At 43.5% G+C, this 14,279-nt stretch overlaps 1 protein-coding gene across 1 annotated transcript; it reads right to left on the bottom strand.

Annotated features, from left to right (window-relative positions):
- Nucleotides 1–8,483: 8,483 nt before the first annotated feature.
- Nucleotides 8,484–13,836, bottom strand: DMRTA2 (DMRT like family A2). Its single transcript, XM_087719691.1, has 2 exons — nucleotides 12,278–13,836; nucleotides 8,484–10,773 (listed from the first exon to the last, which is right to left on the bottom strand). Exons 1-2 carry the CDS (start codon nucleotides 12,762–12,764, stop codon nucleotides 9,686–9,688), a joined length of 1,575 nt encoding a protein of 524 aa, XP_087575817.1. The 5' UTR covers nucleotides 12,765–13,836; the 3' UTR covers nucleotides 8,484–9,685.
- Between the last annotated feature and the right edge of the window lie 443 nt (nucleotides 13,837–14,279).

The raw sequence follows: 14,279 nt of genomic DNA, 5'->3' as shown, positions 1-14,279 counted from the left end.
CTCTTCAAGGGCAGCTCCATGTAGAGTGCACTAAGTAGTCCAATCTGGAACTTAGTAGGGTATGAGTGATGGTAAGCAGAGCCAATCAATCCAGGATAATTTAGTAGTCGCAGCCCCTCAATTCCACCTGAGCTAAATTTAGAATTATTCCTAACAGTTATAAATAGTAAAGCTTTATCTATGCTACATACGTGGATTAACTAGACATGCTTCCAGATTGGTGCAGGAATAGGGACAGATAATTTTTCAAACATATTTGATGAAGATGCAAGACTACAGATATGTTTGAAATAAGTCATTGTCGAAGTCACTTAGCTGTCCTACAGGCAGATCCCAAAATGTGGGGAGGGCTCCATTTACACAAAATAACACAAATAGATGGTCCTCTTAATGTTTTCCTTTTGATTGTTGTACACATAAGCTCTGGGAAATCAAGAAAAATATGTCTCATAAATGGTTAGTTGATTCAGTTGGGTACTCAGGTGTCTAAGAGAAAATGACTCATTGCAATGCATATCCAAAGATATAATCCAGAATGTGGCTTTTATTTCAGAAACCTTTGTACCTCATATTATAGAAAAATGTTATTTTATTGTCTTCAAACTTTCTTCATTTACATGAGTTGTTATAGTTTGTATTACATTTGAAGACATTTAAGAACGGTGATAACACAAAGAAAACATATAGGAAATTACCCTACTTGGGTTGCCTACATTCTGTAAGTTGGCAAAAAAAATTAGAACGAATCAGGATATAAATGTATGCATGAAATCATGAAAAAATCATTGTGAACCAGTGATAGTATGCTTCATGCTTTTAGATAATTGCTACATTTAAAATCTCACCTCTGTTTTTATATCTACAACTGGGAATGTTGACTTCCAAAAAGAAAAAAAAGAAAAATACATTTTCTATCAATTGAAAGATGAATGTATATTTTTTTCATGTACTGTATATCTGTGAGCAGCCTTTTGTAGCATTGCAAATCAGCCTGCTTATAAATCAACCTGGTAGCTCTTTATCTGTGTGGACTACATTTTCCAGTGTTCCTCAGCAAGAATGGCCAGATATTCCCAACATACAATATCTGGATGGTGCCAGAATGGAGAAGACTGTTATAAATTAAAAACAATCTGAAAGGTAAAATATTTATTTAATTAATCTCTCATCCTTGCAAGTTTCCATAATTCAATAACTAGAAAAAATAGTATCCAAAAGATGAAACAGAGAGATATACACTCTAACCGGAAATAGGTATTTTAACATTTCTCATAGGCACATTTTTAAACTTCAAGGCATAATTTTCCATAAATTTTGAAGTGTAATTCCTTTATTTATATGTAATTTTAGAACATTTGTATATGATTGCAGTTCCCTGATGCACACATGGACAACTCAATTCAAAACATTTGAACTGAAGCAACATTTGTACCAGAGAATATATTTAGGATCGAAGGATGTTTGTGCTAACGCAATATAGTTAGGACTTGAGTGATATCCATTTAAAAAACAAAACAGAAGTAATGCAGCAGTTGTTCTTAGTGACTTTTACTGTAGTCTTCTGTGTAATTATGACACACAATTTACTACCTGTACAAGTTGTTTAAAAATGGAACACCGTAGTATAAGCCTTCCTAATCCTTGTTTTATTGCCATCTTTCATTTTTATAGCTACAACTGAGCACAATGTTATAATAGCAAGGGTCACAAATATTATGGTTCCTGACATTTCATCAGCAGCATTTGGAAAAGAAATGTCTTTGAAAAATAAAAACAGGGATTCACAATTAACACTTTGAAGTGTTAATTAGAAAGGTTTTTTTTTATATTTACAAAAAGCATATACCTTTCTCTCATGTGATCAGAAGTAAGCGATTTTTTCAGCAACAAGGATCACACTGGAAATTGCATCATTAGTTACAAATAACTTGCTGCACTTGATTTATTCCAAAAGTGCACAGTTGCATTCATAAAGGCTACATTTTGAAACTGGAAAAGCAAGTTTTGAACTGAATTCCAAAATGGTGAGGTGCTTATACAACAATGATCACATAAAAAACAGAGTAAAGAGTCTACAAAGAATTTAAGTATATTGATTAGAGTAAATTTAAAACGCATCTAATTTTTATATCGGCCATGATAATTTCATAGACAAATGGCTTCTGGTTCTTGAAATGCATTGATCTGGTGCTTTTTAAGATAACTTCTAAATGTCATTGCATATTTGTTATAATAAGAATGAATGGAAATCATTTATCTAAAAAAAATGCCCATTTGCCACTTGCTGCTAAATTTGATGTATAAACAGGACTTTGACATTCTTCTAAATCTCCATTTAAACCATTTTTCTTCTTCCCTCTTTTACAAATGCATTATAATTTTTTAATGTATTTATCTGGTGTCTGTGTGTGTGTGTTTTAAAAAAAAATACATTCGCCGTATAACTATTATGCTTTTAAAAATTATTTTTTGTTGCTCCAGAATGCTCTAATTGCTAATCTTTATCATATATGTACAATTATTCCATGCATTAAATGATGGTGGAACTTTGTTTTTCTAATTGCTGTACACTGTAATAGTCAATCATGGAGGGCATGTTGGCAAGTACTAGCAGCATATATGTCCATATTGAAAGATCTGCCTAGCCATCAGTTACAAGTTGTCAATGTTGACCTTTAAAGCTCTAATCAACTTAAGACCTGAATATCTAAGGTATCTTCTCTTGCACTATGAACCCTGCCTTCTACTTAGATCAACAGGAAGGGCTTTTTGCAGATGCCCCACTGCAGGAAGCCAACTGTCAGGTTACATGGGAAGAGCCTCCTCTTATGTTGATTATGTTGGAGTAGAACATGATCCCCAACGAGTCGTTTTGGCTCTTCCTTTTTAATATTTAGGAAGATGATAAATCACACTTCTTTTGCCAAACTTGCAATTTGTAATTAAATGATTTGAATGCTTGTTTTAAACTTGGATTTTGATTTAACTTTGTTGTGTACTTTGTTGTTAAATATATTCAGTCTTGAATGTTGGGATAAAGGAGAAAGTGAGATAGAAATTCAATAATAAATGAAGTTCTGCATCTTCTACTTAATGTAACATTTGTGCCCCGAGTGAAGCAAACAATAGTATCATTGAATGCAAAAAGCACTGTAGTGTCATCTACTGAGAAACTTACTCAACAGAAATCTGGGATCAGAGTCCAATGGGCCTCAGAAAGGCAATTTGGGGTTTTCAGATCTGTGCTAAATTTCTTTAGGGATCAACTTCTATGCTCTGTGTCCTTTCCTTTTAATAACATAATTGTTCAGGTAGTGAGAAAGAAACAAGTTCATTTTGGATGAGGAATGTCATTTTGCTACTAAATTGTTAGTATATTATGCTGTGGATTACGGCTGATTTCTATTAAACACAAGGGCAGATAATAAACTTCCTGGGCATGTTTTACTCTCAATACACAGCCAGGCAATGAAAATGCAACTCAACGGATTAAGATTTAATTAACAAGAAAGTTTGCAAATGCTTGGCACGCTGCCACTCTATTTTACAAATTATTTATTCTTGCTGTGATGAATTTAATTCTACAGCCTGCATTTTTTTAAAAAGTGTAAGCTTGTGCTGGTTGAGAAAATGCTTCTCAACTCCCCACTGAGAAGTGAGATCTACTATTACCTAACTTTCTTCCACTCGCATAAGAGAAACCTGGAAGCAATACGCAACAATACACTAGGACTCAACCGAAAGTTGTTCTGCGATTTGATGAGCCTAGGACTTAATCTGGCCCTTGTAATTTATGAAAAAATTGTCATCATTTTCAATACCAATCATTTTCCAAATGATTGCTCCACATTGGCTGTGTTCACACAACACACATAGTTTGTTTAACCATTGAATACTAAATAAACTGCAAGTGGCTGAATTTATAAAGCACATTAAACCATAAATTCTGGTTTAAGAACTACATTGGGGCAGTTTATGCAATGTGTTAAGCCCAGAGCCAGGTAAAGCACCATTTGGATCAACAAATGATGCAAAGCCAATGTGTTTCCATCTATCTTACATCAAGAGTTAGCATGTAGAGGTGATGCCTAGGAAAAGGAAGAATGTAGCCCCTTCTTATAGGCTGCTCTAGAGTTGCTATAGGAAAATTCACCATTATAGCACAAAATATAGAGCAATCATATAAAACCTGGTTCATTTTTTTCAGGAAAATGACTGCAAACTGTGGGTTTAGCAGAAATGAGATTAAATCCATTGAATCTGGCAATTTTCAATTCCAGTTTTATGAGATGGATTGCTATCTATGTTTAGAAGCAATCTAGTTCCCCCTCTATCCTCTCTGGATTTTTATATGCCTCTATCCAATTTAGCCAATCATCTTGGGCCATGGAAAAGTTTATAAGTCCCTTGTCCCATGCTCCCAACATTTTCAGATGCTTTCACCTGTAAGGTCCACTACTCACCTTTCAGCTGTCCAAACTAAGAAGGGAAAATGATTGTGGGACATTGGCAGGATTGTCTCAGCAACATTTTAGCCACTTGAAATTCTAAGTTGATGAATGCTCCCGAGTTTAATAAATGACATCTCTAAGACTTTATAAGTGAGACATATATAATTGGAGATCTTTTACAAACTCTGAATAGCCATATCATGCGAAGTTTCTCCCAAAAAAATGATCCAGTGAAGCTAAATCAATGTATTCCACTTATTCTTTCTATTTAACAGGAATGTGTGCAGTAGAGTAAAAAAAAAAAGTCAAGGTGGTGGGTATAACAATGTATTTAAAACCCTGCCCTTTACATATATTTACAAATGGATTGATAACTGGCTGACCAACCCACTCAACTTGTAGTCCATAATAGAGCTACATCTACGTGGAAGGAAACATGTAGTGGAGTACCCCATAGTTTAAACTATTTAAATGAGAAGATAGAAGGGTAACTCATCGAATTTGCAAACAATACCAAGCTGGGGGGAACAGCCAATACTTTAGAAGGATCTTGACAGACTTGAACACTGGGCCCTATCCAGGGGTGGGTAGCTCTCAGCATTACTGCCAGTTTGGTGCACGCAAACATTTTGCTTGCTTGCACGCCAGACACAGGCATCATGTGCATGCACATTTGCTCATAAATAAGTCTGGGCATGCTCGAAGTGTTTAAAAAATGAGGAAAAATTAAATTTGTGCAATGAAAGTTGTTCAGCGCATGTGAAAATCAAGATGGTGCCACCGTAGGAGACCTAGTTCAGGGGCGTGGCAGGTCTGGCAGGAAGGCAGTGGTGACCCAGGAATGGCAGGCCTAAGTCGCTGCCAGTTCCAGCAACTCAGGCCACCAAACCACTACCGGTTCGGCCGAACCAGTAGGAATTCACCACCGGCCCTATCCAATACATTGTAATTTGCTGGTGAGAAGGGTATAGTTTTACACTTCAGCAAGAAAAATCAAATACACAGGTATAGAATAGGTGGTATTTTGCTCAATAGCAGTAACTGTGAGAGGGATCTGGAACTTCTAGTGGACAACCACTTAAATATAAGCCAACACTGGGCTGCAACTGCCTAAAATGCCAATACAGTCCTATACTGCATCAACAGAAGGATAGTATCACGATCACGTGAAGTATTAGTATGACTTTATACTGTTTGGGTAATACCACATTTGGAATACTGAATCCAGGTTTGGTCATCAAAGTTCAAAAAGATGTTCTAGAACAGGGCTGTCAAACTCATGGCCTGCAGACCAGATGCATCTCATGCTGGCTACACCCACACCCGGTTTAGCAAAGGGGGCAAGGTTCTGATATATCACGATGACGCACATGACGAATGAGTTTGATACCCGTTCTAGAGGCTCTACAGAAAGTGCAGAGAAGAACAACAACATTGATTAGGAGATTGGAAACATATGAAGAACAGATGTAGCACTTGGGTATGTTTAGTCTAGTAGGGAGAAGGACTAGGGGTGATATGATAGCACGGGTAGATAGAATGGGTGTGTGTCAACTTATTCTCCAAAGCACCTGAACACAGGACAAAAAATAACAGATGGAAACTTATTAAGCAGAGAAATAAGGAGAAATTTACAGATAATGAGAACAATTTATCAATGGAATTGCTTGCCTCCAGAAATTGTGGATGCTCCATCAGTGGAGGTTTTTTTAGAAAAGATTGGAGAACCATTTGTCTGAAATGGTATAGAATCTCCTGCTTGAGCAGAGGGCTGGACTAGAAGACTGCCAAGGTCCCTTCCAACTGTTATTCTGTTATTCCTAATGAATTGTGAGGCATTATTTAAAAGGATGAGGCTTCAATCACATAGTTGTGACTACCATCTTAATTTTTTTAAAATTGACAGAGACATTGTAAGGCAAAGAAACGTAGAGAGGGAAAGAAACTTAAGTTACCAGTTCCTCTGCTTTTGAAAAAAAAGAAAGTTGTGTATTTGTTTTTATAGGTAAGAAAAGAGTTTCATAACTACCCTCTGCACAGCTAAGACTCCCACAGAATTGTGTGGACACACTACGACCAAGATTTCAGCTTGTTTCAAAACCTTCTTACATTTTCAGCTATTCCCTCTTTACAATTCTGTCAGTTTACAATCCAACAGACAATTCCTTTAAAAAAAATTGGAATTAGGAAACTCAATCAAATTAGATCACTTTTAAAATTCTTCTATATTAATGCATTTTATTGTGGCAGTATTATGTTTCAATCACTTTTGAAACTTCAAACTTTTCTTAAAGTTTCCTTCCTTATATTAATTTAATCATTCTTATGGTTTGAGGTAGGAGCCAAAAAATAACTTCAAAGGTAATTGATCATATTGATCATACATGAGTTGCAAGCCTAAATATATTTGCTGACCAGTAAGTCCGCTTAAAATCAAGAGCCTCAACACCTATGCCTTAGTTTGGTTATTCTCACTTGCACTCTCCTTCACTCATTCACACACACACACACACACACACACACCCCAAAAATATTTCAGTGGTATTTTAAAATATATAGGAAAAAAGGAGAGAGAATTGCATATTGCCTCTTTTATTATATAATTATTGCTGTGTTATTGTTATTGTTGTTGCTGTTATTATTATTATATTTAATCTTCAATTCGATTCACAGTCTGGATTGGTAAAAACAACAGTTAAAGTCCTAACCAAGAATGTTATTTATTACTGTTATTATTTTCTCCCCATAACCTCCAAGGAAGTCCCATTTTCTCCAACAACATTATATGAACTGGTTATAGAAGCAGAGCCCTCAGTTTCAAGCCAATGTTTACACAGTTATATTTGAAGTGAGAAAGTAAACAGTCCAGCTGTGCTACAGAACAGTTGGGTGGGATTAGGTTTCCATACCAACCAATTTTAGGAGCTTTTACTGTCTTAATTCAACCATGCACTGAACTTGTTCTTTGTGAGTAATAGTTTTCCTGGGCCAAACACTCCACAGGACAAAAAGAAAAATCCAGCCTACAGAAGCATTATCCTTAGGGAGGTACAGTAGGAGATTCCTACCAGCTCTTTTGCTTCATAGCTTTATTTAGCAACATAGAAAAAAGGGAGTCTTGGTTATTGTTTTCTTCCTCCAAGTCCTGAATGATTTTTTGACCATTAGGATTTCTTTCCATGAAGGGCAATTATATATATTGATATTGATTGATATATCAATTGATATATAGTACCAAAGACTCCCAATAGTAATGGCCAGGCAGCATTCAGAATGAAAAAATATCTTGTCAGAGTTCTGTAAATTAGCTTTTATAAAAAAGCAAAAAGTGTCCAGAGAGCTGGCTTGAATAAAAATTTCCGCTGTCCTTTGTCAGTCAGTTTTCTTATAGACAATCTATTGGCCAAGAGCTAGGAAGCTTCCTAGATCAGAAATTCAATGTGTGTTCCTGTCTGATTGAAAATTAAAAAGTAGAATGTAAATTTCAAAATGCAGGGGAAGAGGAATAGATGCTCTTATTGGTAAATTTGAGACAAATAATATCCCAGGTTTAAATTGCTGGATTTTGCCATCATAATCAAAAGCAGTAAAATAATATTTTATAGAGTTATGCACAAATGAAACATTATCGCACTGGTTCAAAAATAAATCCTACTGAATATAAATGGGCTTATTCTCAGGTAAGGAGACCAGGAATGGTGTTTCACAAGTTCAAAAGACAGGATAATTCACATCTGCAGAATCTCAGTCTTAGGTTCACCACTATAAACATGACCTTTTACGGGAAAAATTGTTCTAGCTTTGAAAGAGATTTCCAAAACCCTTGCAGTAAGAACATTGTAACTAATGTGTATTTGAACTGCAGAATTGGTTACCTATTACTGACAGAATCGCTTATTGGATTGACCAGTTTAATTGAAGCTGCCAGGATTACCGAAAAAATCATCTGAAATCAGTTCTTCACTTGATATAAATTGGAATTGCCCTTAGAAGCTAAAATACTGCAAATAAACGAAACAGCAGAAGTTATTACTGTGGCAGGTTTTAATACAAAATAATATTTATTTCTAGTTTTCTATGAAATGAAAACAGAAGGGAAAAACAAATTCAGAAAAACCCTGTTTGAAGTGGCAAGAATTTTGTTACGCTGAAATCAGACAGCATTTTCGTTTGGATCATTCATTAAATTCGGGCCAACAACGGCCTTTGGATCGAGTCCAAAGGAAACGACAATTACAAATATATTTACTTTTTAACCTTATTTACACATTAAATTTCTCCTGGGAATAGACAGAACGAAGAATTAATTCTTTTTTACAGTATGTTTAATCTCTATGATGACGTGTCTCCAAAATGAAAACTGACTAACCGTTTCATTTACCATTAATAATAACTTCACCTACAAATTACATTAATAATTTAAATTCCCATTTTTTAATATTATGCTATACACTGGCAGGTATAGAGATACAGATAGAAGTATGGATGCCGCCCGAAAGAGGGAATATCCATGTTTACAGCTATATGCAAAATATAATAATGAGTGACAACTTTAACAGTAAAAAGGCAATTTGCTCATTTTGCTTAATCAACACACTTTAGAGGTTCGCCAAGTTTCATACATTTGATCACTTGTGGTCCCAACAAATGAGTGTGAAATGAAACCCGGATCACCTAAAAGTCAGGCGAAACCAAGGCGGGGGGGGGGGCGACAAGGTGATTTCCCACTGTTACTCACAGAAACCGACAGAAAAATTCGACAACAGTGCTGCCCATAGACACGTTACATATCTCGGGCCATGACATTTTTGCAAAATTCTGCCTTAAATCACTGGCAATATGTCCCGTTCACTCGGCTGCTGACGAGACTGCACCTTCTCTTCCTCCTCCTTCTCCTCCTTTGCTCCGCGAAAAGTGCTGTAGCCCCACCACAACCACCTCAGCTCCAACCTTGGACTACTCCGCTGCCTCACTTTCCGGGGAACATACTTCTAAGTGGTGCGTACCGTTATCTGAGGATAAGCGGCGTTTAAGACCCGCTGCGATACTGGCGGGGAATCGAGCCCTCGGTTAGACCAGGTCGCTCCCCCGCCGCCTTCCGAGAATTCGCTGCCCCAGCTGCCCTTTGCGCACCTCTCGGATGTGCGCTTGGGCACAAATTGATATCGTATATATTTCTATCTCTCTCTATGCATATATATGTACATAGAAAATCCAGCCACCGGCTTTGTGGCCTACTGTTTGTCTGGGGCGCTATTCACCAAGGGCCCGTAAAGGCCATTTGGGTACGCCTGCTCCTTGTGCGCGCTGGCGGCGGCGGCGGCAGCAGCCGCGGCCGCCGCCGCCGCGGCCGATCTGTCCCGCATGAGGTCGCTGAAGGCGTACTCCATAGGCGGCCGGAAGCCCAGCGTGGGCATTAGCCCCGCCGTGGAGTAAGGGGTCATGAAGGCCAGGCCGCGACTGTGCGCCGCTGCGGCAGAGTAAGCCAGGCGCAGCGGGCTCAAACTCAAGTGCGTGCCTAAGGGGTAGGCGCCGGCCTCAGCCGTCGTCCCGAAATGGGTAGCGTTGGGTTGCAGAGGGGAGAAGGCGGAGCGACTGCCCAGCGCGCCGATGGCCGGGGTCATGGCGCCGGCTAAAAGAGGGCGGTGATGCGAAGTGCCGGCAGCCGACGAAGGCTGCAGGCCACCCAAGGTCCCCGGCGCGTCTCCAGGAGCCCGCGCCCAGCTCTCGTCGCCCGCCTTGTCCGGCCCTACCGAGCTAAGTCCAGAGGCGGCGGAAAGTGCTTGGCCTGGGCTGCCGCCTGCTGCCCGGTGGTGGTGGTGGTGGTTGTTAAGGATCTGCTCGATAGCCTGCACCACATCGCCGCCGCAGCCGGCCAGGACCAGCTCCAGCACGCTGCGCTTGTGTGCGGGAAACACGCGCGTCAGGATGTCCAACGGCGTCCGCTGCTGCCGGCTGCTCCCCGCCACGGCGGCCGCGGCAGCAACAGCCAAACCAGGCGAGGGAGCGCCCACTTCGTCCCGTTCTGCCTCAGAGCAACCCGAGTCGGAGCCCAGTGGGCTGATGGAGCCTGTGCTCTCCTCCTCGGCTCCGCCGCCCCCGCTGCCGTCTTTGGCGTCTTTGGAGACTGGCGAGCTGACGGAGGACTCGCCGTCGCCGTTCTCCGAGCCCGAGCCGCAGTTGTGTCGAGTCGGCTCCGGGGATGAGGTGCCTGGCGCGTCGTCCGTCCCATCCGGCGACAAAGTCTTGTTCTGTTGAGGAGTCACGGAGCGGCTGGTGAGAAGCGACTTGGGGAACAAGTCAAATTTCTGCAGCTTGACTTCTGGCGAGAGAGACAGAAAGAGCGAGCTGCACGAGGCTCTCCTTGCCAGGTGCCCCCCCCCCCCCCAAGGGCCGGACGGGGGCCTATTAGGTACTTTTCCTTGACAGAAATGGGAAAGCGAGTGCACTTAAGCTGGGCTCTTTTCGGCAGTTTAGAGCAACAAAGAGACTTAATTCAGCGACTACTCGCCTTTCTGTCTCACGGAACCCACCCAATGGATCTTGCACCCCTCTACCCTAGCCTGATTTCATCCACTCTTCTGTCCATCCCCACTTTCCGCTGTATCTGGTGGCTTCAAGTTGCCCTTCCAATCTGCCCTCCACTTCCTATCTTGCCGTCTCCTTTTTCTTCCCCTCCCCAGGTGGCACCTGCTGGGGAACCGTCGCCTCACCTTGGCGACCTTCCTAAGGAGCTACTTTAGGATACGAAATCGTCTCGCCACTGCAGCTATAGAGCGTCTCCTGGCAGGGCTAAATTGCTGTCGTCGCTAGGAGGCGCTTTCTTCTCTGTCGTCTCCCTCCCCTCTGGCTTGGGACGGCCAAGGAGACCCCCACCCCCACCAAAAAAACCTGCAAGAAAAAGGTTCCCCGACCTGGTCCCCTTAGTGGCATGGAAACACAACTCCTATCATAACTTCGCTGAAGAAAACTTGGAAGGCAGCCCCAGGTTGGGGTAGGCTCAATTCGATGCCATCTCTGATCAGGCCTCTATATTTTCAAGGAGAAGTTGACTATGTAACAATACTAACTTACCTGGAAATGAATCCAATAGCAATTAGAGGGACGCTAAGTGGGCCCCAAATGGGTGTGGAAGACTTTATGAACACGGGGGAAAGAGGAAGGGAGCAAGAAAGAGAAAACACTGCTCAGGAAAAAACAACGGTGTGGACCCTTACTGCTTTTGGCCTGGCAAACACGAGTGGGACTATAATCTAAAAATGCCTGGCCAATGTTTCACGGTTAAAGCAACGGCTAGGATTCTTTTTTAAAAAAAAATAACTCCATCAGCGACGATAAGGAACTCCTTATCTTACAGATCGCGAAGAAAGGCTGAGATTGGAGGTCTAGAAATCGTGTTAAAGAGCGAGCTATTGATGGTTGCGTGGAAGGGAAACGAACTGAGCGTGGGACGGAGAGAGCGTGGGGGAAATGTCCAGGGGGACTGAGAAGGAGCAAAAGGTGGAATGTGGGAAAGTGGACAGAAGCCTCCGAGTAGAAGGGCTCGTTTTTTAAGCGTGCTGAAGGCTGCCTAAAGAAAGATTGGGAAGCCCTTTCCTCCCCGTCGGCCAGTCCCATTCTAAACTTCGTGTAGAACTCCTGAGGCCGAAGGGCTTTAAACGGCGCCCGGGAACCCGAAAGCTGGCTTTCTCAGAATTTGCACGAGACTCACTGTCGCCGGTCAAGTTTACTTAGGGGGACGGTTCGAATCCCGGAGCGACGGAAAACGAGCGCCTTTTTAGCTCGTCGCCGTCGCCTCAGGGTTGGGGTGCGCGCTAGCTCCTCACCTGAACCCCCCGAGCTTCCATCGGCGCTGCACACGGAACCGAAGACTTCATAGGCGGGCCGCGGGGGGATGATGCCGTTGGCCGCGGCCAGGGCCAGCCCCTCGGCCGTGCCATAGAGCAGCTGCAGCTCGCGGGCCTCGTTCTCCTCCTGAGCCTGCTGCCGCCGTAGCGCCACCTGGGCGGCCATGACGCGTTGCCGCTCGGCGATCAGCGTGCACTTGGCGCACAAGCAGTCCTTCCAGCGGCAGTAGCGCTTGTGGCCCTTAAGCGCAGACACCACGCCGTGGTTGCGGCAGCGAGCGCACTTGGGGGTACGCGGATACTTCTCGGCAGCTCGCAGGAGCAACGGCGGGCCTCGCAGAAGGCTCCCGGCTACGCTCACCGGCAGGCTGGCCGCTGCCGCCGCCGCCGCCGCCGCCGCCACCGAACTGGGGGGCACCGCAGAGGGCGCCGTGGGGACGCTGGTCATCTCAGACCTCAGTTCCATCTCGACCAAGAAGGACTGCCGTCGTGGCTGCCAGGGAAGACGCGGAGGCTCAGGGCCCTCTCCCCACCGATGCTCCTTTAATACCTCAACAAGACTCCCGCGGGTTCAACGGGGCGAGGGAAACGCCAGGCCCTTCCTGGAACAGCCTCCCCACCCTCCGCGAGAGGCTAACGAGTTGCTCAGCTTGTCTAATAGCCCGTGTCCCTCCAAGCCACTCTGAAGCCGTTCAAATTACAAAAACCGAGAACTTTTTCTCCTCCAAAAAAAGTCTGGTGCGTCTTAGTCCTTCCTCCACAATCACCCCCCCTCCCCTCTAGAACGCATCTGCGTTACCTAACTTCGGGGAAGTAAAGGGCGTTTACTCTTCGAGGAAGCAAACAAATAACGGCCCCCGACCTTCTTGGTTGCTCTGGCTCAATCTCCCCCAGAAGGAACGTGGATCCTAGGGTAGCGGAAGTCGGGGCTTCCTTGCTCCCCACGAATCAAAGCCCCCAAGCTCCGAAACCAATGCAATGACTCCCCAGCCATTCCATCTCTTCTCAACCACGCGGCGAAGCAGAACTCGCCCCAGCTCACTCCCGCTGATTTCTTCCCTGGCAAGAACTTAGGGCGGAACCCGACGACAACCGCTCCTGCCACAATCCGAGGAAAGGAGAACAGCTGCACTCCTTCGCTTGCCAATATTACAAAACACCGTCCCGCCAGAAGCCCGCACGAGCCCCTGGAGACGCAGCGGTCCCAGTGCCTGTCCAAGATTCCAGCTTGTCACAATCGCAGGCAAGCCAAGCCAAGCTAACCGTGGCAGGAGACAGAGGATTCCTCTGACCCCCGCCAGGTTTCAGACTTCAGACTGCAACAATTTCCAACTTCCTGATTCGCGCCCGCGCTCCTGTCTCAGCCGCCCTCTGATTTTTCTCAGCCTCCTCTGCCTCTCCCTTCCTCCAGCTACAGCCCCACCAACCAAAGCTGCCTTCAACGGGCAGCCGAACCCAGTCCGGACCCCCCTTCTCTCAGCCCCAACTTTGCATGTGCGCCACTAAAGAGAGCGAGAGTTGCCAAGAGATAGAAATCTTCGCCGAACCGCCCGCGAGCGCTTGCTCTATTGTTGCGCCTTACGTATCCATTAGACAACATTTGACAACAATGTGGCGCCTGCCATTGGCCGGGAGGGGAAAGAGCTTTTCTGATTGGCCACTCCGATGTCTACAGTGTCCACCCGAAGCTTCTTTCAAATAAACTGTTTTAAGGGGAGGGGGGCGCTAAAAGGATCCAAAGGGGGAGGGGAAGATTCATGGGGGGGTAAACCCCACAGCAAATAGTTTTCATTTCTTCTTCTTCTTCTTCTTCTTCTTCTTCTTCTTCTTCTTCTTCTTCTTCTTCTTCTTCTTCTTCTTCTTCTTCTTCTTCCTCTCTCTTTCTGTCTCTCACTCTCTGTCCCTTGTGGTCCGGGCATTTATTAAGTCCATTGAAAACAGTAGTTGCTCTGCCGATTGATTGTGCTCTTTGAACCTCATA

Source organism: Thamnophis sirtalis, unplaced genomic scaffold (assembly GCF_051295495.1).
Source record: "Thamnophis sirtalis isolate CommonGarterSnake01/CBP01778 unplaced genomic scaffold, rThaSir2_p1.2 scaffold_7, whole genome shotgun sequence".
NCBI lineage: Eukaryota > Metazoa > Chordata > Lepidosauria > Squamata > Natricidae > Thamnophis > Thamnophis sirtalis.
The sequence above is the reverse complement of the archived record's forward strand: the minus strand, read 5'-3'. Positions and strand labels throughout refer to the sequence as shown.

Excerpts from the sequence above, each read along its gene's own strand:
- DMRTA2 (XM_087719691.1), bottom strand. The coding sequence starts at position 12,764 with ATGGAACTGAGGTCTGAGATGACCAGCGTCCCCACGGCGCCCTCTGCG. Across the intron at positions 10,774-12,277 it reads TGGAAGCTCGGGGGGTTCAG|AAGTCAAGCTGCAGAAATTT; the intron begins GTGAGGAGCTAG and ends CTCTCTCGCCAG.